The sequence below is a fragment of the Schistocerca serialis genome, chromosome 5 (genome assembly GCF_023864345.2).
Source record: "Schistocerca serialis cubense isolate TAMUIC-IGC-003099 chromosome 5, iqSchSeri2.2, whole genome shotgun sequence".
NCBI lineage: Eukaryota > Metazoa > Arthropoda > Insecta > Orthoptera > Acrididae > Schistocerca > Schistocerca serialis.
Genome location: NC_064642.1, coordinates 103231654 through 103259540, shown reverse-complemented (window position 1 = coordinate 103259540; position 27887 = coordinate 103231654). Strand labels below are relative to the sequence as shown.

The following is a 27887-nucleotide window of genomic DNA, read 5'->3' as shown; positions in this document are numbered from 1 at the left end:
TTTTGATTCCTGATTTTTAAAAAGTTGAGTATTCTTAATTTCAGGATGCTTTGTAATATTAAATACACCCCACAGAAGAGTCCACTGGTAGGAGGCGTTACTCATCATTTTCACTAATGCCATCATTGCTGTTATCCTGGGAGGAGTCCACATTAGAAACAGTCGTTGTGATCCATCACCAGTGCCCTGACTTAAGTTAGTGGTGATGTATCCTCTAGTACCATGGAACTTATTCCCTGTTGTCTTAACGTATGTTATATCATCCTGTTCCTTCTTCCTTTTCTCGCCGGTTCTGTGGAGAACCTCCTCATTCATTATCTTACTAACCCACCTATTGTTCAACATTCTTCTGTGACCCCACGTCTAAAAGGCTTCGATCCTTTTCTATTTCGATTTTTCCACGATCGTGTCTGACTACCATACAATACTGTGCTCCAAACACACATTCTAAGAAATTTCTTCCTCAAATTAAGACCTATGTTAGATATTAGAAGACATCTATTGGTCAAGAATGCCCTCTTTGCCATTGCTAGCCAGCTTTTTACATCCTCTTTGCTCCGTCCGTGATGGCTTATTTCGCTGCCTAGGTAGCAAAATTTCTTAACTTTATCTATTTGTAGCACTAAGTCTTTAGGCCACCAGTGGCCCATCGGGACTATCCGACCGCCGTGTCATCCACGGTACAGGATGCGGATGGGAGAGACGTGTGGTCAGCACATCGCTCTCCGGGTCGTTATAATGGTTTTCTTTGACCGGAACCGCGACTATTCGGTCCAGTAGCTCCTCAATTGGCATCACGAGGCTGAGTGCATCCCGAAAATTGCATCCATTTGGTGACGCTAAATTCTGATATTAAGTTTCTCGCTGCTCTCATTTCTGTTACTTCTCAGTAGTTTCGTCTTTCTTCGGTTTACTCTCAATCCATATTCTATTCTCATTGCACCGCTCATATCATTCAACACACCCTGCACTTCTTCTTCACTTTCACTGAGGATAACATTATCATCAGTGAATCTTTTCATTGATATCCTTTCACCACGAATTTTAGTCCCATTCTTGAACGTTCCATTTTTACCCTCATTCCTTATTCGATTTATAAATTGAACGGTAGGGGCGAAAGAGCACACGTGTGCCGCACCCAATTTTTAATCCGAGCGCCTCGTTCATGGCCGTCCAGTCTTATTGTTCTCTTTTGGTTCCTGTACATATTATGTATTACCTGTCTTTCCCTATAACTTACATCTATTTTTCTCCGAATTTCGAGCATCTTACACCATTTTACACTGTCGAAGGCTTTCTCCAGGTCGACAAATTCTATGATCATGTCTTGATTTTTCTTCACCTTGCTTCCATTAACAACCACAAAGTCAAAACTGATGCCTATACGCTTCCTAAAGCCAAACTGATCGTCATCTAACAGATCCTTCATCTTTTTTTTTTAACTTCTTCGGTATATTATAACTACGGTGCATGAGCCACTAAGATGGTTCTACGATGATTCTCGCACTTGTTAGCTCTCGTTTTTTTTCGGAATTGTGCGGATGATGATTACCCTGTAGTCTGATGGTATATTTGTAGTCTAATACAGTCTACATATCTACGCGAATAACGCTTTTGTTGCCACTCCCCTCAATGATTTTAGAAATTCCGATGGAACGTTGCCATATATAATCTTAAGTCTTACAAATCTCTCCTAAAATCTGATTTACATATTGGAACTCCTGCCACTTCTGTGTAGACCCCTGTTCCTTCTTATATCATCAGACGAGTCTCCCTTTGAAGTGGCCTTCAGTGTGTTCTTTCCACCTATCTGTCGTATCGTTCAGACAATTTGACAATGAAATTCTCATTGGACTGTTAATGTTACCGTCCTTGTTTTTAATATCGTCGAAGGTTGGTTTGATTTTTATATATTCTGAGTCCCTCCTTCAGACAATTATTACTTTTTCGATTTCTTCATACCTTTCATGCAGACATTTTACTTAGCTTCCCTGCAATTCGTATTTATTTCGGTCCTAAGTGATTTGTTAATCTGTATTCCTGAATTTCCCCGAACATTTTTGTACTTCCTTCTTTCGTCGATCATCTGAAGTATTTCCTCTGTTATCCACGGTTTCCTCGCAGTTGCCTTCCTTGTATCTACGGCTTTGTTTCCAGTTTGTGTGACTGCACTCTTTAGAGATGTCCATTCTTCTTCAACTGCCTCCTGAACTATTCAAAGTCACAGTATCTACAGCGAGAACTTCAAGACAATGCTTTCATATCCCATTTCCTTGGGCACTGCTACCTCTTGACTAGTCTCTTAAACTTCAACCTACTCTTCGGCATTATTAAATTGTGATCTGAGTCTATGTCTGCTTCCGTTTAAGCCTCACAATCCTATATATGATTTTGCAACCTCTGCCTTGTCATGGTGTAACTGGAATCTTCCCACATCTCCCGGCCTTCCCGTGTATACCTCCTTCTGTTTTGATTCTTGAACAGAGGTCGCTATTACTAACTGATTTTTATTTAAGAAGTGAATTAGTCTGCCTCCTGTCACGTTCCTTCTATCAAGCACATATTATCCCATAACCCTTTCTTCTACCCCTCGCCCACAAATGCACTTCAGTCCCTAGCGACTATCAGAGTCTCATCTCTCTTTACGTACTGAATTACACGGTCAATATCCTCATATACTTTGTCTCCTCATCCCCTGCTTACGACGTCGGCATGCATTCGTATACCTGAACTGTTGTTGTCGGTGTTGGTCTATATCGATTCTGATGAACAATGAACTGTTCACAGTAATGCGAAAGATTGTGTGTGTCTGCGTGTGTGTGAAAGAGAAAGAGAGAGAATGGAATGAACGTATGTTAGTTACTCCTTCAGGCAGAAACGGCTTGTCCATTTCTGAAACTCTGATAAAATTTGAAATAGCGTTAGCTTATACGCAGAATTAACACACATGCAACCTTACATATACCTGCCCATCAAAGAGGTGCGATTGAGGATGAAAAAGAAGTGTAGCGTGCACAGCGCAAATACCAATACTTTATTGATACAGTATTTGAGAAGGAGAGCACTTTGTGATTTCCAGAATCATTGCATTTATTATCAATGATTTACGAAAGTTTTTCACGCTTCCAGCCCTCACGAAATGATGATAGGAAAAAGTATATTGCTCATTACGTTTTCACTGTGCTTGCAATAAATCTGTCTCATGATGTGGGGCGTTTTAATTTATCTCTTCTTTACTACTAACTGTATTCCCGAAACGTTTTGGAAAAGGTATTCACTGGTGCCACTCAGTGTACCAGCACAATTAGATCATTGTACGACACAAACTTCAAGAGATATGACCTCATAAACACTGAGTTGCGTGAAACCTGCTGCGTGATGTAAAACGTTTATATTTATTACTTCTTTGCTACGAATTCTATTCGGTACTCATTCAGCAGACAGTATGCACATACACCGCTGAATATACCTACAAAAATATGTCAATGTATGACACATAGTTCAGGAGGTATGGGGTCTTGACCATTGAGCTAGGTTAAAATGAAACTAAAACTAAACTAAGCTCCGTCCGAACAGGCCTTGGAAGTCCCAACAGTACCGACCGGCCGCGGTGTCATCCTTAGCCCACAGGCGTCACTGGATGCGGATATGGAGGGGCATGTGGTCAGCACACCGCTCTCCCGGCCGTATGTCAGTTTACGTCACCGGAGCCGCTAATTCTCGATCAAGTAGCTCCTCAGTTTGCCTCACAAGGGCTGAATGCAGCCCGCTTTCCAACAGCGCTCGGCAGATCGGTCACCCATCCAAGCCCCAACAAACAGTTCTCAAACCGATAGCGCTTAACTTCGGTGATCTGACGGGAACCGGTGTTACCACTGCGGCAAGGCCGTTGGCTTGAAATGAAACTGCAGGGGGAAATTCGTTAGAAATACCGGTGGAACATGTATGAAATATGTGAAACACGTATGAAGTATGTTTTACATGTACGCACACGGTCAAGACAGTTGCAAATATCTCATCATAACCTCTTGGAACGATTTCAACCAAATTTGGAACATGTGTTAGTTACGATCTGGAAAGAAATACGGTGGGGTACGAAGTAACAGCCTCCTATTGGGATGGGGTGATAATGGGGAGATGGAAGGCGGAAAGAGGAGAAGGGAAGAAGATGATAGAGCGGGAGGAGAAGATGGACGGAGAGAGAGGAGAGAAAAGAATGGACAGAGTGTGGGGAAGAGGAAAATGGTCAGGGCAAGGTAAGAGCAGTAGATGGACTGAAGGGGAAGAGATGGACAGCGAAGGAGGGGACAGAGAGAAGAAGGAGGAAGAAATGAACAGTGAGGTGAGGGAGGAGGAGGCCGACAGCGAAAGGGGGAGGTGGAATTGAACTGAGAGGAGATGGAGGAGATGGACAGATGGACTAATAGAATATTGGAATAAGAAGAGACTGAAAAATCAGCCGACCACTTGCAACAAAGATTTGAAGGGCTAACAATTTGTTGTTGCAACTGGTTAGCTGATTTTTGAGTCTGCAGATTTACGCGGTCGCTGCTTCATAGCCTTGTTCACGATTTTGTAATATTGGAGTAAGTACATACCCGAGATATTTTTATAAATAACTATTCAACAAGGTGTAACCCAACTGGGTGCAGCTACTTGCAATTAGTTTATAGGTGACGCCGTTAATTGGAAAGTCCACAGAATTATGGTCGAGTCCAGGCTTGACGATTCCTTAAGGGTCAGGAAGCGCGTGGGTGCTACCTCGACGATGCTAGTCACGACTGAGAAATGTACAGTTTTCATTATAATCTACGGGTAATTCTGTTGACGAACACAGACGCAGAACGCACAGCTTCAGCATTTTTGGCGACGCAAGAACTCAGTTTTTAGTAGGTCATTCATCGGTCAAAGCGAATAGTGTACACAAGGAAAACATAGACACGGCTCATTAACACCCACACTTCACGCTCACAAGAAGCAACTATCGATTCTGAGATGGGGAGCGACGCTACAGGACGCTTACTTGGTGTGAATGCGGCAATAGATTGTATTCAGCGTATTAGGGTGCCTAGATGGGAGGATGTGGCGGAATGGGAGAAAGGAGCTATCTTATTCCTGTCAGTAGAGCTGTGTTGACCTGGGAAAATGCACACGTGCGGCCACGTCTCTCTCTCTCTCTCTCTCTCTCTCTCTCTCTCTCTGTGTGTGTGTGTGTGTGTGTGTGTGTGTGTGTGTGCGTGCGTGTGTATGTATGTGTGTGCGCACTTTCGCTGCCTGTGCAGAGGCTATTGCCAGTCGCAGTCTCACACGAAGTCGAGCAGCACTTGCGTCACGGAACCAGTTTTACGGGCTGAGCCGTGCTGCAGTGTGGCCTACCTGCGTGGCCGCAGGGGCGTAACTCGCGGGCCTTTCCCAGCGCCGGCCGCCGGCTCAAAATGCTAATGCGGAGCACGCCGCGCCGTTTTACTGCCTACGCTGTCTCCGCAGCCGACCCCGCGGCCCGGCGACGGCCGAAAGCCTTTATTTATGGGAGCCAGGGAGCTTGCGCAACTTACACCAGTAATTATATGTCCACTAACGAGCACCGTCTCCACCCCCCCCCCCCACCCCCCCACTTTCCTCGGTAATGAAACTTCACTCGCCGAGCGTTCTTGTCATCTCGCGTTAAATATACGGGTTCCTCCGCGTCGTCGCAGTCGGCGTGCCCAGTGCCCAAACGCCGCCTCCGCCGCTGCCGCCGCCGGCACTGTGCGCAGAGTCGTCGTCGCCGCCGCCGCCGCCGCCGCCGCCGCCGCCGGAGCCTCGCTCTTACCGTCGCGGTCGCTTATCCCTGCGAGGTGCTTTTAGCTCGCCGTCCCCGCGGCCAGCCCTTAATTACGCCGGGCGGGCACTCGCTGTCGTAATTAAATTGTTTAAAATACATAGGGAATGGTGGACGCGGTCAAGGGAAGGGGTGGATACGGGGTGCACTCAGCGCCACGGTCGTGAAACAGAAGAGTGGCCCGCTGGAATGCGCCCCCTGTTGCCACTTAGGGATGCGGCGTAGTACAGTCCTACCTCCACTTCTCGTCCTGAGTAAACTGCTCCAGAACACAGCCCCCCCTCCCCCCTTTCACTGTATTCTGCTCTTTCACAAATAGGAAGCACCTGTAAAGAAGTAAAGCATGTACACGCGTTGACATACTTCATGCGCTGATGGATTTATTGCGTTACTTTTTAACATGAATTGTTCATTACAAATTGGGCCTATTACAATGCGACATCCGAAGTTATACCACCTAACGAAATTTTACTTATTATCAATACGGGCTCTCTCTCCCAAGAGTCGTTATGAGAATTTTCTCTGGTGTTTCAGCAGATATTTGCAATTTCGATTTTCCCTTTTGTGGCTGCAGTCAGCCGAAACAAACAGTGCTCAACACGTATTTCATGCAACTTCCAGTGACAACGGAAAGCGTCGGTATATTTTCCTTTACAAGGCGGAATTTTACGTCCCCATTACAAAGACCTTTCAGGAAATTTAATGCAGTTAAATTGTGCATTGGGATATGTTTTCGTTAGAGACAGTAGATTTCGAGATATTTGAGGAAAACGTACGAAAGTGGTCTTCAAACATACCAGACTCTTACACTCAGCCCCCACCAGTCAGGATTTCTGCTATGTACAAAAATATATGCTACGCACAAAATTTTGGACTGCACGAATTATTTCCCACATTCCATCATTTTTGTCTTCATTGTCTGACTTTATTGTTCCACCAGCTCAGTCGAGCAATTGCAAATTGTAAAATTAAAGTATCGGTAAATATTACCTAGAACTATTGTCAATTTTAGCATCATTAAATAAACAATTATTTAGTTGTATTCGACAAACCATCTGATTTCGAAACTACTGTGCTAGTAGGGGTAAGGTTTCGATGGAATTGTCAATATAATTAATTTTTTTCGTAACGTTTAACACAATTCTTTTTTTCTTTCATGACCCTCATGGGCACGTTTAAACTACTAATCTGAACGAAAAAGCCGACTATACTTAGTGGCTTGGACACCAAAAATGTTGGAATGTCGGGAATAGTTCGGTAGTAGGAAAGTTCTCTACAGTGGTAGAAGAGAATGCCACAAACAACTTACTAGAAATGGCTGGTGAGGTGTTAGTATGGGGGTGGAGATGGATTTGAAGGTCACTTTTGTTCGTTTTTTCTTGAGTAACTCGAGATTTAAGTGAAATAAATAAAATTTAAGTGAAATAAATTTCCTGCAAGAAGATCCTGTAAATTTTTTCTGTAGGGGAAATAAATACTCGTAGTTTTCACGTAGAGATTGAGACAACACTAAAATTTCGCATGTGATTTTTAAGAGTATTGTGGGTTACGTAAAACCAGTTGCTAGGGGCAGCTGAATCACGTTGTACAGTTAAACGTTACAAATGTATCTCACCTTTTTGATTATGGACGACAGGGTGATTCGGTCTGCTGTGGATGTCAATGGACTCTGACACTGACGATGGTGGTAGTTTCAATGACCTGCAAGAGTCACACCTTGTAGTGACTTCCCCTCATTTTTGAATCTACCACGTGCAAACTGGCACAGATACAACTTTATTCGTTGTTGGTGTTGCTTTTGCGCCATCAATCCAAATTAGTAAGTGGAAGAGATCTGGTACAGTACCCCTAAAATTCCCTAGAGGTGTTAATTTGTACTGCTTTGTTAGACACTTCTTTGACTGTTATGGAAAAAGGCTCGTATGTTTCACTGAACCTCTAAGTAAAAAATGTAAGTGTCCTATGACATTGTTGCTTGGCACATCCCAACAGCTGGATTCAGTAGCCAATCGGAAGGAGTGTTCTTCCGACACACGCGTAGACCGCTTTCCTTTTCGTAGTGATAGAGCTCTGTCTTAAGGTATATTTGTGGAGTGTAGATGACACTAGTGGATGTGTGGAATTGTAATGTTATATTTGTGATGTATGATGATTATAAGAGCAGGAAGAGCGTAAGCTCAACGCCAGCGCTTAGCCTACTTGTCCCAAATATCACCCTAGGGGGATGCCGACCATAATGTCTCGATTTGACGGACAAACTTTATGCCTGTACATCTCATCCTAACCACCTCTCCTCCTTTGCTGGCCCAATACTGGCAACGAAAAGTTCACTCACTTCGAGGCTTCGAACCGGCTTCGCTTCGAGTCGAATTCCTCTGCACAGGTGCGCATTAACAACGTCTGCTGCGGAGGCGGGTAGCCCCTAAGTGACCTAATTGCCTCCCCAGCCCACTTCTGGGTTCTGAAATACACAGACTGTGAAAAGCTTGTATGTGGTAGGATAAAAGACAAATCCTGTGGGTGACCTGAGGGTAGCTACAGCGCGAAATTGAATACACAGAATTCCAAGTCTGCCTTCGAAATGTGTTCTGATGACAGATTCTGAATGTTATTCACTGCTGTTTCCCTCAGTGTCATAGTTCACAAATCATGGTGTCGTGCCAAGTTTCAGCAACTCATCACCACAAGTTTTCAAAAGCCAGAGCAACAGTTAAACTCCCTCTACCATCAAGATAGGTTGTGACAGCACAGTTATCACATGGTCTTGCATTATCTTACTGAAAGGTATGGTCTCAGAGGCCACCTGTGGTCCAACTTACAGGATACTACGCGAACCAGAGGTGATGGTATTGTGTACTGATTCTAAATTAAAGTTCAGTTACCTTACATAATCATGATTTCGGCTTTATAGCCAGTCTCAGTTGCAGGCTGAAATATCACAAACTTTCCGACTTGAGTAAATAACACGTTATTACAAGCCAGCTTGCATTTGTGACTTGTGATTGTGGTCAACCACGAAGAAAAAAATCATGCAAATGAATACCACTTGTCTAGTATAGCAGGGCAAATATGAGCCATGGGCAAGTTGATTTGCAACCCACATGTCATGTGATATTATAGCGCTCTAAGTGATAAGCAGTAGATTATCAGTGCCGATTCTAGATTTAAATGGATTTTCACAGTCTTTTTCGGTGTTAGTTTACACTTCTGGTGTCAAGTTATACACATGTGCTGTATACTTTGAAGTTCATCCCTATCCTTCCAGAAAACCATCGACACTTGTATATAGTTCATTCAAGATCGTCCAGGGGAATCCCTTTCCTACCCATGCACCTTATGGATTTTGTCATGAAGTAACTAGAACCAAGTCCTGTGGTCAAATAACTGGAAGAAATATGTGGGCCAATGAGAACGTATTAAAATGTCTTGAAACCACTCAAACAATGACATTCGAGCTTCATCCCAACCACACTTACTATCATAGGTCAGTTGTATAGGCTCCTTCATTTAAGTTCTGTGCATCATGAGGAGTAGTTCAGACTTGATGTAAACAATAATTCTTTAGTGTCAGAGTTTGAAACGATAAAAGTGATATAACAAGTTAACTAATGGTTTCTGACTAACAGTTTTGTATTGTGCAATCCATTTTTTCAATGATCTATTGTTCTCTCTTAACAATACTATTTAGAAAGCTATTTGTTTCTGAGACTTACATAGTGTGAATTATTTTACGGTGGTCCATATATAGTGACCGGGCCAAATATCTCACGAAATAAGCGTCAAACGATAAAATTACTAATAATGAAACTTGTCTAGCTTGAAGGGGAAACCAGATGGCGCTATGGTTGGCCCGCTAGATGGCGCTGCCATACGTCAAACGGATATCATCTGCGTTTTTTATTTTTTAAACAGGATCCCCCATTTTTATTACATATTCGTGTAGTACGTAAAGAAATATGAATGTTTTAGTTGGACCACTTTTTTCGCTTTCTGATAGAAGGCGCTGTAATAGTCACAAACATAAGGCTCACAATTTTAGACGAACAGTTGGTAACAGGTACGTTTTCTAAACTAAAATACAGAACGTAGGTACATTTGAACATTTTATTTCGGTTGTTCTAATGTGATACACGTATCTTCGTGAACTTATCATTTCTGAGAATGCATGCTGTTACAGCGTGATTACCTGTAAATACTACATTAATACAATAAATGCTCAAAATAATGTCCGTCAACCTCAATGCATTTGGCAATACGTGTAACGACATTCCTCTCAACAGCGAGTAGTTCGTCTTCCGTAATGTCAGCCCATGCATTGACAATGCGCTGACGCATGTTGTCGGGCGTTGTCGGTGGATCACGATAGCAAATATCCTTCAACCTTCCCCACAGAAAGATATAAGCGGACGTCAGACCCGGTGAACGTGAGGGCCATGGTATGGTGCTTCGACGACCAATCCACCTGTCTTGAAATATGCTATTCAATACCGCTTCATCCATATGCGAGCTATGTGCCGGACATCCATAATGTTGGAAGTACATCGCCATTCTGTGATGCAGTAAAACATCTTATAGTAACATCGGTAGAACATTACGTAGGAAATCAGCATACATAGCACCATTTAGATTGCCTTCGATAAAATGGGGGCCAATTACCCTTCCTGCCATAATACCGCACCATACATTAGCCCACCAAGGTCGATGATGTTCCACTTCTCGCAGCCATCGTGGATTTTCCGTTGCCCATTTGTGCATTATGCCGATTTACGTTACCGCTGTTGGTGAATGACGGTGCGTCGCTAAATAGAACGCGTGCAAAAAATCTGTCATCATCCCGTAATTTCTCTTGTGCCCAGTGGCAAAACCGTACACGACGTTCAAAGTCGTCGCTATGCAATTCCTGGCGCAATCGATGTTGATGTACCATTCTCAACACCGAAATCTTTGAGATTCCCGATTCTTGCGCAATTTGTCTGCTACTGATGTGCGGATTAGCCGTGACACTACCTAAAATACCTATTTGGGCATCATCATTTGTTGCAGGACTTGGTTGACGTTTCACATGTGGCTGAACACTTCCTGTTTCCTTAAATAACGTCACTATCCGGCGAACGGTCCGGACACTTGGATGATGTTGTCCAGAATACCGAGCAGCATACGTAGCACACGCCCGTTGGGCATTTTGACCACAATAGCCATACATCATAAAGAAATATGAAGCAGAATGGCAATGGCAAAAAAGGCATTTCTGGCCACGAGAAGTCTACTAATATCAAATACCGTCCTTAATTTGAGGAAGAAATTTCTGAGGATGTACGTCTGGAGTACAGCATTGTATGGTAGTGAAACATGGACTTTGGGAAAACCGGAACAGAAGAGAATCGAAGCATTTGAGATGTGGTGCTACAGACGAATGTTGAAAATTAGGTGGACTGTTAAGGTAAGGAATGAGGAGGTTCTATGCAGAATCGGAGAGGAAAGGAATACGTGGAAAACACTGATAAGGCGAAGGGACAGGATGATACGACAACTGCTAAGACATGAGGGAATGACTTCCATGGTACTAGAGGGAGCTGTAGAGGGCAAAAACTGTAGAGGAAGACAGAGATTGGAATACATCAAAAAAAAAAAAAAAAAAAAAAAAAAAAAAAAAAAAAAAAAAAAAAAAAAAAGCCATACATTAACACAATATCGACCTTTTCCGCAATTGGAAAACGGTCCATTTTAACACGGGTAATGTATCACAAAGCAAATACCGTCAGCACTGGCGGAATGTTACGTGATACCACGTACTTATACGTTTGTGACTATTACAGCACCATCTATCACAAAGCGAAAAAAGTGGTCCAACTAAAACATTCGTATTTCTTTACGTACTACACGAATGTGTAATAAAAATGGGGGGTTCCTCTTTAAAAAAAACGCATATGATATCCGTTTGACCTATGGTAGCGCCATCTAGCAGGCCAACCTTAGAGAAATCTGGTTTCCCCCTTCCAGCTAGAAAAGTTTTGTTCTTTGTAGTTTTTTCGTTGGACGCTTATTTCGTGATATATCTGGCCCGGTCACTATTAATGGACCACCCTATATATATATATATGTGTGTGTGTGTGTGTGTGTGTGTGTGTGTGTGTGTGGGTGGGTGGGTGTGCGGGTGGGTGGGTGGGTGTGGGTGGGTTGCTTAACTATGAGTTAGCTGTTGCCTCACAAAAGTGAAAGTAATTGTGAATTATGGAGTACTGCACGTAAGCGTGGGTCAGTGCCGGCTATGCTACTCAGCGCAACACGGCTAAGAAATTATGACGTTTTTAGAAAACGAAAATCTCCTTTATAAAATTAGACATGCATTCCGCTAAACTCTGCTACCCCTGTCTCTCCATGAGATCCACAGGGCTCAGGTGAATGCCGTATTCCTTGACTTCAGGATGGCATTTGATACCGTCCTGCACTAACGTTCAGTGATATTAATCGAGCTTTCCGGGTATCGTACAAGATTTGCAACTGAATTCAGGACTCCCTTGAGGACAGATTTCAGCACGTCACTCTCAACGCAATAAAATCGAAAGATACAATTTCAGGAGACCCCAAGGACCTGTGAGAAGATCGTTAATGTTTACAATGTATGTAAATAACCTAGTATAAAGCTTCGGAAGCAGTTTGAGACTCTTCGCAGACGATGCGGATGTGTATAAGAAAGTACAGTGCCAGAAGATAGCTTCGACTTTCAGAATTACGTGCAAAGAACTGATGAATGGTGCAAGCTCTGCCAGTTGTTCTTGAACGCAATAAATGTAACACACGTAGGAAAGGAAATCCACTACCGTACAAGTACAATGCTGATGACATATCTCTGGAAAGTGTATCTGGTGTAAAGCAACTAGGAGCAAATATTCAGAGCGACTTTAAAAGAAGTGATCACATAAAACGCAGGTGAAGGATTGAGGTTCACAGGAACAATCTTCAGTAGATATTACCCATGCACGGGATAGAAGTAATTTACAAGGCGCTTGTTTGACCGAATTTTGAGTTCATAAATCTGGGATCCTTACCAGGTAGGACTGATAGAACAGATAGAGAAGATCCAACGAAGAGCTGCACCTTTCGTCACGGAATCGTTTCGTCGATGCGAGATCGTTACAGAGATGTTCAGCGAACTCCAGAGACAGACTCTGCAAAATGGTTCAAATAGCTCTGAGCACTATGGGACTTAACATCTGAGGTCATCAGTCCCCTAGACTTAGAAATACTTAAACCTAACTAACCTAAGAAAATCACACACACCCATGCACGAGGCAGGACTCGAACCAGCGACCACAGCAGCAGCGCGGTTCCAGACCGAAGCACCTAGAACCACTCGGCCACAACGGCCGACGCAGACTCTGCAACAGAGGCGTTGTGCATCACGAAAGGGTTTACTATTGAAATTTCGGGAGAGTACTCTCCGGGAAGAGTCGAATGTCGTACACTATGTGATCGAAAGTATCCGGACACTCCCAAAATCATACGTTTTTCATATTAGGTGCATTTTGCTCCCACCTATGGCTAGGTACCAACGACCTCAGTAGTCATTACACATCGTGAGAGTGCAGAATGGTGCACTCCGTGGAACACATGGGCTTCGAACGTGCTCAGGTGCTTGGGTGTTACTTTTGGCATACGTCTGTACGTGAGATTTCCACACCCCTAAACATCCCTAGGTCACTGTTTCTGATGTGATAGTGAAGTGGAAACGTGAAGGGACACGCACAACGAAAACGCGTACAGGCCGACCTCATATGTTGACTGACAGAGACCGCCGACAGTTGAAGAGGGTCGTAATGTGTGATAGGCAGACATCTATCCAGACAGGAATTCGAAACTGCATCAGAATCCACTGCAAGTACTATCACAGTTAGGCGGGAAGTGAGAAAACTGGGAATTCATGGTCGAGCAGCTGCTCATAAGCCACACATCACACAGGTAATTACTAAACGACGCCTCGCTGGGCGTAAGGAACGTAAACATTGGACGATTGATCACTGGAAAAACGTTGTGTAGAGAAACGAATCACGGTACGCAATGTGGCGATCCAATGGCAGGGTTTGGGTATGGCGAATGCCCGGTGAACGTCTTCTGCCAGCGTGTCTAGAGCCAACAGTTAAATTCGGAGGCGGTTGTGTATGGGGTGATCCTGTTTTTCATGAAGGGGGGCTTGCACCCCTTGTTGTTTTGCGTGGAAATATCACAGCACAGGCCTACATTGATCTTTTAATCATCTTCTTGCTTCCCACTCTTGAAGAGCAATTCGGGCATGACGATTGCATCTTTCAACACGATCGAGCCCCTCTTTATAATGCACGGCCTGTGGCGGAGTGGTTACATGGCAATAACATCTCTGTAACGGACTGGCCTGCACAGAGTCCTGATCTGAATCGTACAGAACACCTCTGGGAAGTTTTGGAACGCCGATTTCGTGCCAGACCTCACCTACCCACATCGATACCTCTCCTCAGTGCAACACTCCGTGAAGAATGGGCTGCCATTCCCCAAGAAACCTTTCAGCACCTGACTGAACGTATGCCTGCGAGAGCTGTGATCAAGTCTAAGAGTGGGCCAACACCATATTGAATTCAACTGAGTGTCCGGGTACTTTTGATCACTTAGTGTATTACTTCTTCCCAAATATATCCATCGAAATGACCACGACTAGAAAATTCAAGTAATTAAAGCTAATACAGAGGCTTACCGAGAATCATTCTTCTCACGTTCCATTCGCGAGTGTAACATTGAACGGGGAAACTGGTGAGTGGTACTAGAAATACCCTTCACCATGCAGCGTCAGATAGCTTCCAGAATACTGATGTATATGTAATTTAAATAGCTCCTGAGGTAGTTTACACAGCTCCTAAGCTTACATTCCTCGAGATGGTGTGGAGGAGACAGATTTTATAAAGATTTGCTGAGGATTGTGTCGCCTATACCTTGCTGTGAGAATAATGGAATTTAACCAAGTTTTTAACTTTTCTCTAAGAAAGATTTCTCTAACATCGAAAGAAGTACATTTGTGACCATGCGAACGCTGATATCACACATTTACATAGATATTTGCACACTATAGGCGTAGATATATGAACTGGCATCCCTGACCATTAAGAACTTGATTAGAATTTTGCGAACGTGGGTTGACGTCAGCTGTTAGTGAGACATGCAAATTTGTGGCCCACTGGAAGTTGAAGCAAGATTTCCAGCTTATCGTGAGCTTCTCCTGTCCAAACAAACCCCCAGGACCGGCCCAAACTTTGATATGTCACAGAGTCCACATTCCTTAAAGTGGCACATTTAGTAAATCTTGCACTGGGTGAGACACTTATTTTACCATCACTTAGCCCGTCAGGGCACAGGTACCTCAATGACGCTTAAAATGTCTGTGATAATACAGTGCATGTATCCTCACAGTACAGCGACATGTGGCATGTCTGAAGTAACTGACATTGTTCTGACGATTACAGCTGTTGTTTATTCTGAGTCGTGGATTCATACCCATTACATAGCGAATAAACGTCACAGTGCTACAGTATGACTTGCATTGTCAGGTTAATGTGCAGGATGGCACCTGTGACAACTTAGCTACATACCGGTGCATCACATCAAGGCTTTTTAGTAGGTACTGTGAGCACATTGTCGATTATTGTGTGTTGCCTACTATATGCAAAAGGGGATGGTTTTTTTTCTCCTAGACGTCTCCCCCTCTGCAGCAGCCTGTAAATTCAGCGACGATGTGTGCTTACGTAAGGAGCATCCCCTGTTAAAGGGCCATGTTGTGTAGCGCGTATAGTATTACCTCCACTCCCCGTTTCTTGAGCGTCAACACGATGGTGCTGTCAACCTAAACAGGACTTCGCTTGACGGTTAGCAAGGCACATGGAACTCTTGTTAGGCACGTTAATTCCTTTCTCACATCTACGTCTCCTTCTCTCCTGAATCTCATCTAATCTTTACCTTCTTTGCACTGGGCTTCGCTCTCTCTCTTCCTATTTCCTTTGCCGTTCCTAACAATTTTTGCCTGTCTAAAATCGCGTCACTACGTAGACGGTGACCAGAGCATGTACTTCAGCTGAAATGCCCTCGTCACGCTGTTGGATCTCCCCTAAGACACTTGTAACGGATTGTGTTACGAATGTTACGAATTCTCCCAAGAACGCCACTTGCCAAGACGAGTGCGTGGGCAAGGCTGGTAATAAAGACTGCGTTTGGAAGTAATTGATGAATGTGAACTAAGATTACAGTTACTGTATCCTCTTTGACCCATAATTGGCGTACCAATTTTATTTCTACCAACAGCGAATGAAAGTATCAATAATAATTCTCTAGGTATAGAGGAATCTAAATCAAATTGATTTCGCCTGCCGTCATTTTGAGAAAATAATAATTGTTCAGTATGACGACGGCCGTTAAAAAGACTCATGTTTAAACTGAGCGTCGCCTTGGTCTGTAGGCTCACAGGATTACAGAAAACCGTTACAACTGCCGTAGCTACGCCAGGTTAGAAAACCTCTGGGACGAAAGGAAGCGATTGGTTCTGAGGCCCAGCAGGTGACAGCTAGCCGTTTGACCATCCAGCAAGTTGGCACTATAACTACTTCGTTCAGCCGTAGGAACAGTAGTGTGAGGTGGGGACCAGCCAACAAAACCACTAAGCATCGCCGCTCCGGGATATTTTGCAACGTCTTCTTGTAAGATCCACTAGATGCCGTGTCACCAGCAATCGCGTCTTCTTTGTTGATACTCTGCGGTGTAGTTTAACGATTCGTTACTTCGATCACAGTCTAGAAATGACACTCGGATTCTGACACTGATTCGGTCGTTTGTCGATCCCGGTATTTAGCAGCACTACGGGACAGCTGCAGCGCCAGCCATGCGATAGCCTTCAAAATGGTTCAAATGGCTTTAAGCACTATGGAACTTAACTTCTAAGGTCATCAGTCCCATAGAACTTAGAACTACTTAAACCTAACCAATCTAAGGACATCACACACAACCATGCCCAAGGCAGGATTCAAACCTGCGACTGTAGCGGTGGCGCGGTTCCAGACTTTATGCGCCTAGAACCGCTCGGCCACACCGGCCGACTGCGATAGCCTTAACTCTGCCACTTCTCCCCCGTTTTGATGCGTACACCTAGTTCTAATGGCTCAGTATTCTCTCTCGGAGATGTTATCGAGTTAAACTTCTGTAGTTACAGGCCAGTGCTCTGTTATGTCTCGTTCTGTACATCTTTCTTTCGTGTCAGCAGAGGCTGCCTTCGGTTAAGAGTACCATGTTTCGCACTGATTTCAGCCGCGCGTGATTAGCCGAGCGGTCTGAGGCGCTGCAGTCATGGACTGTGCGGCTGGTCCCGGCGGAGGTTCTAGTCCTCCCTCAGGCATGAGTGTGTGTGTTTGTCCTTAGGATAATTTACATTAAGTAGTGTGTGAGCTTAGGGACTTATGACCTTAGCAGTTAAGTCCCATAAGATTTCACACACATTTCTGCACTGATTTCAGTATATAACACTTTGTTTATCTTCTGTACGTTGATTTAATAGTGTTGCGATTTCTACCACCTCATCGAGTATCCGTACACATCAGTGGCTCCCTACAATTAGAGTCGTAAAACGTAAACTACGTTCAAGGCCGTGGTGGACCCAGCGGTAGCGACCGGCCGGGATGTCACTCTCAGACCACAGGCGTCACCAGATGCGGCTATGGAGGGGCATGTGGTGAGCACACCGACCTCCTGGCCGTATGCCAGTTTCCGAGACCGGAGCCGCTACTTCTCAATCAAGTAGCTCCTCAGTTTGCCTAGCAAGGGCTAAGTGCACCCCGCTTGCAAAACAGCGCTCGGTAGACCGGGTGGTCACCCATCCAAGTGCTAGCCCAGCCCGACAGCGCTTAACTTCGGATACCCGACGCGAATCTGTGTTACCAGTGCGGCAAGGCCATTGGCACAAGTTAGATCGTAGCCCATGCCCTTCCACGGTTTGGTACTGTGTAGAGTATTAATATGTCATTCCGGCCGCCTATCAATATTTGTCTCGTCCGCTGCCTGGGGCAAGCCCTGTTCATTTAGGCCACTTGGGGTACGGTGTGGTAGCGGACACTGAACAGTTCTTTTAGCAGGTCACTCGGTTCGTTCGGCTGGTTCGCAGCCAACTGTGGCACACACTACCACTCACCGGTGAACCGTAAATTTACTTTCATAATCTTTTCTTAAAGATTTGACTTTATTTACTAACGATTCATCAAGAACATTAACACATTCAATCACACTATGTGAGCGTGGAAGTAGTTGCCGGTGGGTAACTGATGAAAACAAATTAAATTTCAATAAATGGAAATTTTATTCCTAAAAAACCCTTTCTGTTTCTTAAAAAAAAAAACAGATCTAAAAATTAAAATCAGAAAGCACCCTCTAAATATCAAGTTACAATTTATTCAGAGACAGAAATAACAATTTTTTTTTGACAGTATGAGCTTTCGGGCTGAGAAGCTTGCCGCTCTCTATTAACACGGCCGTAGTCACGACCGCTCACAACAACATCTGAAAGACTACACTGGTGCAAATCTGCAACACACCAGATTACTTTAAATTAAAAATATTAACAACTCACACACACACATAAACTATGCACCCTGTAGGAGGAATGGAAATTGTACAAAACACTCACATTAAAAAAAAAAAAATTACTTGCTACCGAAAGTGCAACTTGTTTTTTAAAGAAACCTTTTACGGTGGAAGGGTGGCAACTTCATATACTAAAATGAACATTTAAATAAAAACCCATGAAATGCAGTCTTACATAAAATATAAAATGTACAAACTTGCTCTACATTACACATATACCGCCTCTCAAGATGATAGGCAAGATAAAAATATACACTCCTGGAAATTGAAATAAGAACACCGTGAATTCATTGTCCCAGGAAGGGGAAACTTTATTGACACATTCCTGGGGTCAGATACATCACATGATCACACTGACAGAACCACAGGCACATAGACACAGGCAACAGAGCATGCACGATGTCGGCACTAGTACAGTGTATATCCACCTTTCGCAGCAATGCAGGCTGCTATTCTCCCATGGAGACGATCGTAGAGATGCTGGATGTAGTCCTGTGGAACGGCTTGCCATGCCATTTCCACCTGGCGCCTCAGTTGGACCAGCGTTCGTGCTGGACGTGCAGACCGCGTGAGACGACGCTTCATCCAGTCCCAAACATGCTCAATGGGGGACAGATCCGGAGATCTTGCTGGCCAGGGTAGTTGACTTACACCTTCTAGAGCACGTTGGGTGGCACGGAATACATGCGGACGTGCATTGTCCTGTTGGAACAGCAAGTTCCCTTGCCGGTCTAGGAATGGTAGAACAATGGGTTCGATGACGGTTTGGATGTACCGTGCACTATTCAGTGTCCCCTCGACGATCACCAGTGGTGTACGGCCAGTGTAGGAGATCGCTCCCCACACCATGATGCCGGGTGTTGGCCCTGTGTGCCTCGGTCGTATGCAGTCCTGATTGTGGCGCTCACCTGCACGGCGCCAAACACGCATACGACCATCATTGGCACCAAGGCAGAAGCGACTCTCATCGCTGAAGACGACACGTCTCCATTCGTCCCTCCATTCACGCCTGTCGCGACACCACTGGAGGCGGGCTGCACGATGTTGGGGCGTGAGCGGAAGACGGCCTAACGGTGTGCGGGACCGTAGCCCAGCTTCATGGAGACGGTTGCGAATGGTCCTCGCCGATACCCCAGGAGCAACAGTGTCCCTAATTTGCTGGGAAGTGGCGGTGCGGTCCCCTACGGCACCGCGTAGGATCCTACGGTCTTGGCGTGCATCCGTGCGTCGCTGCGGTCCGGTCCCAAGTCGACGGACACGTGCACCTTCCGCCGACCACTGGCGACAACATCGATGTACTGTGGAGACCTCACGCCCCACGTGTTGAGCAATTTGGCGGTACGTCCACCCGGCCTCCCGCATGCCCACTATACGCCCTCGCTCAAAGTCCGTCAACTGCACATACGTTTCACGTCCACGCTGTCGCGGCATGCTACCAGTGTTAAAGACTGCGATGGAGCTCCGTATGCCACGGCAAACTGGCTGACACTGTCGGCGGCGGTGCACAAATGCTGCGCAGCTAGCGCCATTCGGCGGCCAACACCACGGTTCCTGGTGTGTCCGCTGTGCCGTGCGTGTGATCATTGCTTGTACAGCCCTCTCGCAGTGTCCGGAGCAAGTATGGTGTGTCTGACACACCGGTGTCAATGTGTTCTTTTTTCCATTTCCAGGAGTGTATTTCAGAGATTCGGCCGTACACTTCAAGGAATAAATTCGTCAACACTGAATCCGACAAACAAGACAGAGGCAGCTATTAACGTACGACAGACAGACAGACAGACAGACACTAACTGCCTAACAAATGCGAACGGGAGACAGACGAGCAAGCTGGGGACGAGAGACTGACCAAGAAACAAGTAAGATTTAACAACTAAATAAGACAACATATCACGAATCACTTAACTTATATTAAACTGCGATGCCTGACGAAGACCTGGCGCTGTACCCCCAAAACGCTCTGCCGAACCGTCCGCTGCCGGCCGCTTCAACGGACGCAGGAAGGAGCGCCGATCTCCCGTCTCATGGCGTCGCAGTTCGCCCCGGCCACACCGATGTCGTGGGTTGGTTCCTGTTGCTCTCGTGTCGGCCGCGAAGACACTACCCCTCGCTACACGGTGCGGGTCACTGGACTCACGTGGCGACCTCACATGCGCCGACGCTAAACACGGACAGGTAATCTTGTGTCCCAGTGGGCGACCGACCAACCGATCGATCCAACCGCCAATACCCATTGCCTGAACAAAATCGAGCAGACTGGCGCCCCAACACGTACTAGCACTCCGGACGACAGACAGACACTGACTGCCCCACACTGACCCGGCTGACCAACTGACCAGACTCTCCGAGACTGACAGACTGACCCCGCTACCCAGCTCATAGCACCCCTTAAATGCACGTGAACAGGCAACCTTTCCCCTTTCCCACCAGAGGGAGACACCAAAGCTGCGATTGCCACAGCAACGCCACCCCCAGAAACGGAGGGCGACTGGTTGACACTACGCGCTGCGGGGCGCTCTTCAAAACAGCAATTTTTACCACGGCTCAACCTGCTTTTTCCTGTCCGCAGCTGTCCGCCGACGGCAACACGACGACCAGCACGCTGTCTTTCGCGGCGAGCGTCGACGACGCAGACAAGCGGCTGGCCTGCCGCGCGGAGAACAGCGCCGTCTCCAGCGAAGCCCTGGAGGACGGCGCGCGCCTGCAGATACACTGTGAGTACCGTACGGACTGCCCTCGTCCGCTGCACTGAGCTATCCAGGCCATATGCACTCGCCATCCTGAGAGTGCGGAATGCAACATTTCCTAGCGTCAAAAAGTTAACCATAATAACGGAAAAAAAACGTATTGCCTTATCCGGATTACTGATCTCAAGGAACGAGCTACAGGTTTGGCATACAACAGTACCAGAAATATAATGTTAGAAGAGTTCTGTAAGAAAATAATACAGCTGGGAAAGTCTTCCACAGGAAAAGAAGCTGTTAAGAGGGGATATGGTTACCCCTGACAGCCACACACGCTACACAGTGACTTGGCGTGCTCTTTACGAGATTGTTCAAGAGCTCTTTTGACAGTCGATCCCACTCCTCAGCAAGAGCGATATGGAGGTCTTGACGAGTCATAGGAGGCTAACTGAAGGCACTTAGCCTTGCATCCCGGGCATGTTCTGTAAGATTCAGATCTGCGGACCTTACTGGCCAGTCAAATCAAAATGTTTAAATGTGTGTGAAATCTAATGGGACTTAACTGCTAAGGTCATCAGTCCCTAAGCTTGCACACTACCTAACCTAAATTATCCTAAGGACAAACACACACACCCATGCCCAAGGGAGGACTCGAACCTCCGCCAGAACCAGCCGCACATTCCATGACTGCTGCGCCTGAGACCGCTCGGCTAATCCCGCGCGGCGCTGGCCAGTCCATTAGACTGATATCTTCCTCTAAATCTACATCCACACAATTAGTCTGCCATGCACGCTCATAGAGTTCATCGAACCAAATTCAAACTATTCCTCTACTATTCCACTCTCGAACAGCATGCAGGAGAAACGTTCAGTAAAAATTTGTTCTGTGCCATCTCTGATGTCTCTTATCTTATGATGATGATCATTTCTTCCTACGTAGGTGAGCAACCACTAAAGTTGTTGATTGATAAGCATGAGAAGATTCTGCCGCAACAAAATACTTCTTCCTTTTCATCGTTGCCACAGCATTTCACATATAAATTCCACGTCACTCTCTCCCCTATTTAGCAAATATTCAGAACGAGCTGCCCTTCGTTGAACTTTTTCGATGTTCTCCGCCAATCCCACCTGTTGCGGATTCGACACCACACAGCAATACTCCAAAAAATGACGAACAAGTGTAGTGCACACACTGCATTTTCTAACTGTTCTGCCAATAAATCGCACTCTTCGGTTCGGCTACATTATTTGTGCTACAGTTTCAGTGTAAGTTATTGTTAATTGTATAGTGCGCGCAAAATACCGTGGCTGCTAGGTGCGCAGACGCCTAGGGAAGCATGTGGAGTCGCTCAGAGTGCTGTAGGGAATATGCTGAGCGCTGGAGGGAAAGTGCCGTTCGAAACTGAAGCCTATGCTCGCATTTTTTGTAAATATTAAGTGCGACCCCTCCGCACCCCCATCCGCATGGTGACCATTCTAAAAAGATCTACTGTCACACCTATTTACGTTAGTATCTAAAATGAATTCTGGGGAAACTGCAGCAATTTATTTTCGTCTGGCTTGCTAACCATTTGTAACTTCGAGAGAAGCGTCATGAGTGGCGAATTCTGAGTAAAACCTACACATATCTCTGGTTACCATGTTAAAATTGGTTTCTTTTGCCAGAACACAGGGCATTTACGTTGTCTCACCTCACTAACATCTTGTGTAGACACAGCTCCGAGAGAATTTTGGAACAGTGGTTTATTAAGCGAGGAAAAGTGAAGTCAGTACCTTATGAAGGGGCACATCGTGAGTACAAAAAATATGTAATGTCTTCAAAGATGTTGTTCCAAAACGCACAGCATTTCTCGTTTCACCAACTATCGATGACCCTGAATAATCACATTCTTTCACCCGAAAAGGTCTGTTGTGATCGGAATAACACAGTACATAAAGAAATTTTATATAATAAAGAAAGGGAAAATACTCTTCTCTTTGCGTGTTATCATTTGGCAAAGTCTCATTTTCTTATCTGAAACCGTTTATGAAATATGAGGAATGTTGTGGATATTTCACTCTGGCTTTATCACCGGCGCGGCGCGATTGCAAATGCATGTGCTACTTAAAATAAATTTCCTTGAGATTAGTGACAGACAGACACCTCTACCGATGCCTAAAGAAAAATTCAGTATGTTAGCTAAATTTCGTATGCAACATATGAATTATGCACCAGTCGCCATCTCTATTTTTTATCGCCACACTTTACCGAATTTCGCGCTGTATCTTACTTTCACGTAAATATCACATTAACTATGACCATTAACGAAATGATGGGCAGACCATCATGACCCAGATATATAAAGCTATAAGTAAAGCAAAACGAATCTTTTTTATCGAAAAGTTTCTGTAAAATGGTCTAAAAATATTTGTACGTTTCGCGCCTCGATTCTGTCATCGCTGACCAGCCGAAAAGTAGAAACACTTGTCGGCCTCCCCTTACGAACAAACGTATGAACTTCCCCAGGGCTTTGGACGAAAAGTGGACACTGCGCATCGGCCGCTGTAGCCTTTGCGAGCGACAATCCCTAAGTATATAGTTGAGCTGACAGTCTTTAGATTTATGTGATTTATCGTATAAGCGAAATTTCCTTTAATACCCATGTGGATGATTTCACACTTTACTTTATTTAGAGTAAACTGCTACGTTTCTCACCATAGAAATATCACGTCTAAATCATTTTGCAAATTTGTTTTGATCACCTGATGACTTTACAAGAAAGTAAGGTGCAGCTTCATCAATAAACACTCAAAGAGGGCTGCTCAGATTGTCTCCTAAATCTTCTTGCAGAGCAGCTTGATGCGGTAGGGAATTATCCTTCATAAAGAGCAAGTCTAGAGGACTGCAAGTCCGAAAAAGCGAACATTTTGAAGAAGTAACCCATATCTGAGCTTTTACAGTATTTCTCCTACCACCAAGGCAGATATTCTGCAACGTACGGCCATTCAGCATGATGCTCGCTCACGCTATTCCATTACCACCAAATATGTCTCCTTTCACGATGTTCCCGTGTTGTATCGACTACCAGGCTCTCTCCAGAGACGAGAATCATTTTGCAAACTCAAGCGCGTTTCATCTGGGAGGAGAAAATTGATCCAATCATTCAAGATCCAATTTTGGATTGTTGATTCCCCAATACATAGGCCCTCCCTATGCTGGAGTGAGCGGGATGCATACAGGCGGACGTCTGGCCATCCACCCTGGTGTTCTTCGCCTGCAATACCCAGTCTGTTGGCAGGAAGCAACTCCGTGCGTAGCTGCAAGTTCTGAAGCCAGTTGTCTTGTACGTGAACGCCGATTTCGTCGGCCAGTTACGGACAGGTATCGGTCCTGCTGTGAGGTTCTTGTTTTCGGTCGGCCTTGTACTGGCCAGCCACGTACATCCGAGTCTCGAAACTGTTGCCAAACCTCGAAATGACCCTTTGTGGCACATGCGAGTATACTTATAATAGCATCGTAACCGGAAGTTAAACACTAGCCATGCCCGTTTCTAGACGGCCAAGCATTCTACCGTAGAAAACACAGTCCAAACTGGGTCTCTGTGGCATTAAGTTGTCAGCTTCACCAAAGCGCTACTCTCTGCTCACTGTGAAATGACTAACAATACCGAGGCCAGAGTCATATAACACACGGCTCGTTTTTAACTTTCGGTTACGACGCTATTCACAGTACGAAGTACTCCTTTCCTGTGCAGTGATAAAAATTATGATTCGTAGGTTCATTTTGTGTGACTGGTGACCATTCTTCTTTTCATTTTTGTGTCTTCGTGATTATGATTAACTTTTGGACACTAGTATACATCAATGCTCTGCAAGCCACCACATGGCCTCTGGTGGAGTGTACTTCCTGTACCCCTATCAGTTTTCCTTTTTCTCTTTGGGTAGTGAACAATACATTAAAAATTATTGCAAAGCCGTTTCCTTAAAAATGGAGGACCCCCACTCTCTAACTTGCAAAAGCAGTATCTGAAAAGGTTCTAGTGTGATCTCTACGAAAAAGTTCATATTTCCAAAATTATATCACAGAACGCGTGTGTGCGAAGTTGTTCATACGTCTGGGTGTGGTCAGTCGTTAATATGGTGCCATATATGGTGTAGGACACAAACGGTTGAGGGGTAGCGTTTTAGGGCACAGCGAATAGTGTATATCGCCAAGCCGTGAGAAGAGTACCTAGGCAACACTCTGAACGAGTGGTAGGCTTTATACTGCTAACACCGACGGTTCATGTAAGGCTGCAAGGATTGTTAGTATTTTGGAATTTACTGTTGTTTCTGAGCACCGACGATGTCTCCGAGGTCAAGGACAGAGAACTCGATTCTGCAACATGCCAAGGTCTTCACCAGGGCAGCCATTTTAATTATAAAACCAGCCGCTCAGTGCAAATTATCATGTGTTGTTTGTTTGTGATTCTGTTGCTGTTAACTTCCCGTGGCTGCCGGTTGTTTGACTGTTTGGCGCTAACAATGCCTGTCACTCTTTCTGTGATGTTTACCGACCTTGTTGTATGCTTCTGCGTGAGCTAGGATGTTTCTAATTTCCCGTTACTGGTCATTCCGCGGATGCACGTGGGAGGAAGCAATACGGTGGTTACCTTTCTCAGTTTTAACAGTGAACCATACCGCTGTGCAGATCAGTTCTCTTGCAGCTGACGTTGCATGAGCTTCTCCGTGACGCTTTAGACTTTACTAAATGAATCGGTGGCGAAACGCGCTGCTATTCTTCGAATGTACTCCATATCGTCTGTGAATCATATCTCTTAAGAGTCTTAGACTTTCGAGTAGTATACAAGTATTTCTCAACGATGGTTTCATGAGCAACATCCTTCGTGGGTGGACTACACTCCCTAATGATTCTTCCAATGAATTAGTGTTCCATATGACTTTGTTTTATGTGGTCGTGCCATTTTAAATAGTTTCCAACGCATACTCCTAGCTGTTTAATGGATGTGACTCTTTCCAGTGATCGGTAATCGGGTAACCATACAGTAAGGGGCTTTCCTACATGTTAATGCAGAATACTTTCCTTAACAAACATGGGAATTATACGGCCAACCGGTTGCAAATAACTGTTTGCTACAATTGACCTCGACGCCCTAGGTTTAAACACCCTTAGTAGATGTCGAAACCTAGATCTGTTGTATCAAACAGTTATTTGCAATCGCCTGGCTGTATAATTCCTATATTTGAAATTTGTTTACGTTTGCTGAGAAACACCATCTTTAAAACTGTCCTTTCCTTATGTTTATGTTGACGGTCAGCTGCCAGTTCTTTCACCAACCACCGTGTCTTGTCGGGACTTCCGGCATTACATTATAATTTTCTGAATGAAGAACATTATGGAGCCACAGACGTTATCCTCATTGTCTTTTACATGTGTTGCGAACAGCTGCTGTCATACAACACTCCTCCGGGACACTTCAGGAGCTACACTTAGTCTGAAAATCTCTCTCTGTTAATAAAGGTGTGATGAGTTCCATTTACTAGCAACTCTTCAATACAATCACAAACCTGGTCTGATATTCCGTACGCTAGTATTTTCTTCATTAGGCGACAGGGAGGAACACGTGAAAAGTCAATAACGACAAAGGGTAACGAATTCATTAGCATTAACTGAATTGGAATTTACCCGTGTGAGAAATACAATGGTTTAAAAAGATTCATCCAGGTTCAATACACTGTATCTCCCTGCATGAATTGCGTCAGTTGTGGTAGTTAGTTATAAACCTCTTTAATCGGACCCTGCGGTATTTTCTCCTATGGCAAGATCCAAGCTTGTGGTGGTGTTCTGAAGGCTTTTTCTGCACAGATTGTTTCTACTGGCAGAAGATTCCTTTTCTGAGCTGTGATTCTCAGACAGAATGGAATGGCGGAGGGTACTTTATGCACTACTATCTGTCCCTTCTTTCCTATTCCAGTCGCTTATAGTTTGCGGGATGAGAAATTGCTGGGAAACCTCAGTGTGTGCTCGAAACTCTCTAATTTTATCTTCGTCGTCCTTTCGCGAGATACATGCAGGGGGAATGTACTATTGGTTGACTCTTCTAGGAATGTACACCTCGGAACTTTAACAGTAGGCCATAACGCGGTGTAGAACGCCTCTCCTGCAGCGTCTGCCATTTAAGTCTGCTGACTTTCTCCTACAAAATGAATCTGTTATGAAGCGCGCTGCTCTTATGTGGATCCTCTGTATCTCCTCTGTCAGTCTTGTCTGGTAGGGAACCCATACTGAGGACCAATATTCAAGTATATCACGAATGAATGTTTTGTAAACTACTTTCTTTGTTGATCGACTATATTTCCTCGGGATTCTTCCAGAAAATCTTTCTGCATCTTCCTTACTCGCGATAATTTTTATATAGTCGATACACTTCAAAGCGATCTAGATACTTTGTGCAAATAACTATTCCCAGCCATTGTTCTGCTGTTTTGTGATCATGCAATAAAGGTCTCTCTCTGTATGTATTTGCAGTACGTTGTCCGCCTCCGTAGCGTAGCACTAGCGTTACCGCCAACCACGCCGTTGTCCCGGGTTCGATTCCTGGCAGGGCACTCGTGTTGTGTGTCCTTCATCATCATTGACTCATAAGTCGCCGATGTGGCGTCACCTAAAAAGGACTTGCCATACGGCGCCCGAACTCCCCTGAAAGGGGCCTCCCGGCCAACAATGCCATACGATCATATCATTTTTTATTGCAGTACGTTGC

The 27887-nt window shown here is 44.9% G+C and overlaps 1 protein-coding gene across 1 annotated transcript in view; it reads left to right on the top strand.

The window, feature by feature from the left end:
• LOC126481344 (nephrin-like) overlaps positions 1 to 27887 on the top strand; it is a 990728-nt gene that overhangs the window by 740322 nt on the left and 222519 nt on the right. The window contains exon 7 of the mRNA XM_050105036.1: positions 21030 to 21174. Within this exon, the coding sequence (XP_049960993.1) occupies positions 21030 to 21174 (145 nt within the window). The remainder of the gene's footprint in view (positions 1 to 21029; positions 21175 to 27887) is intronic.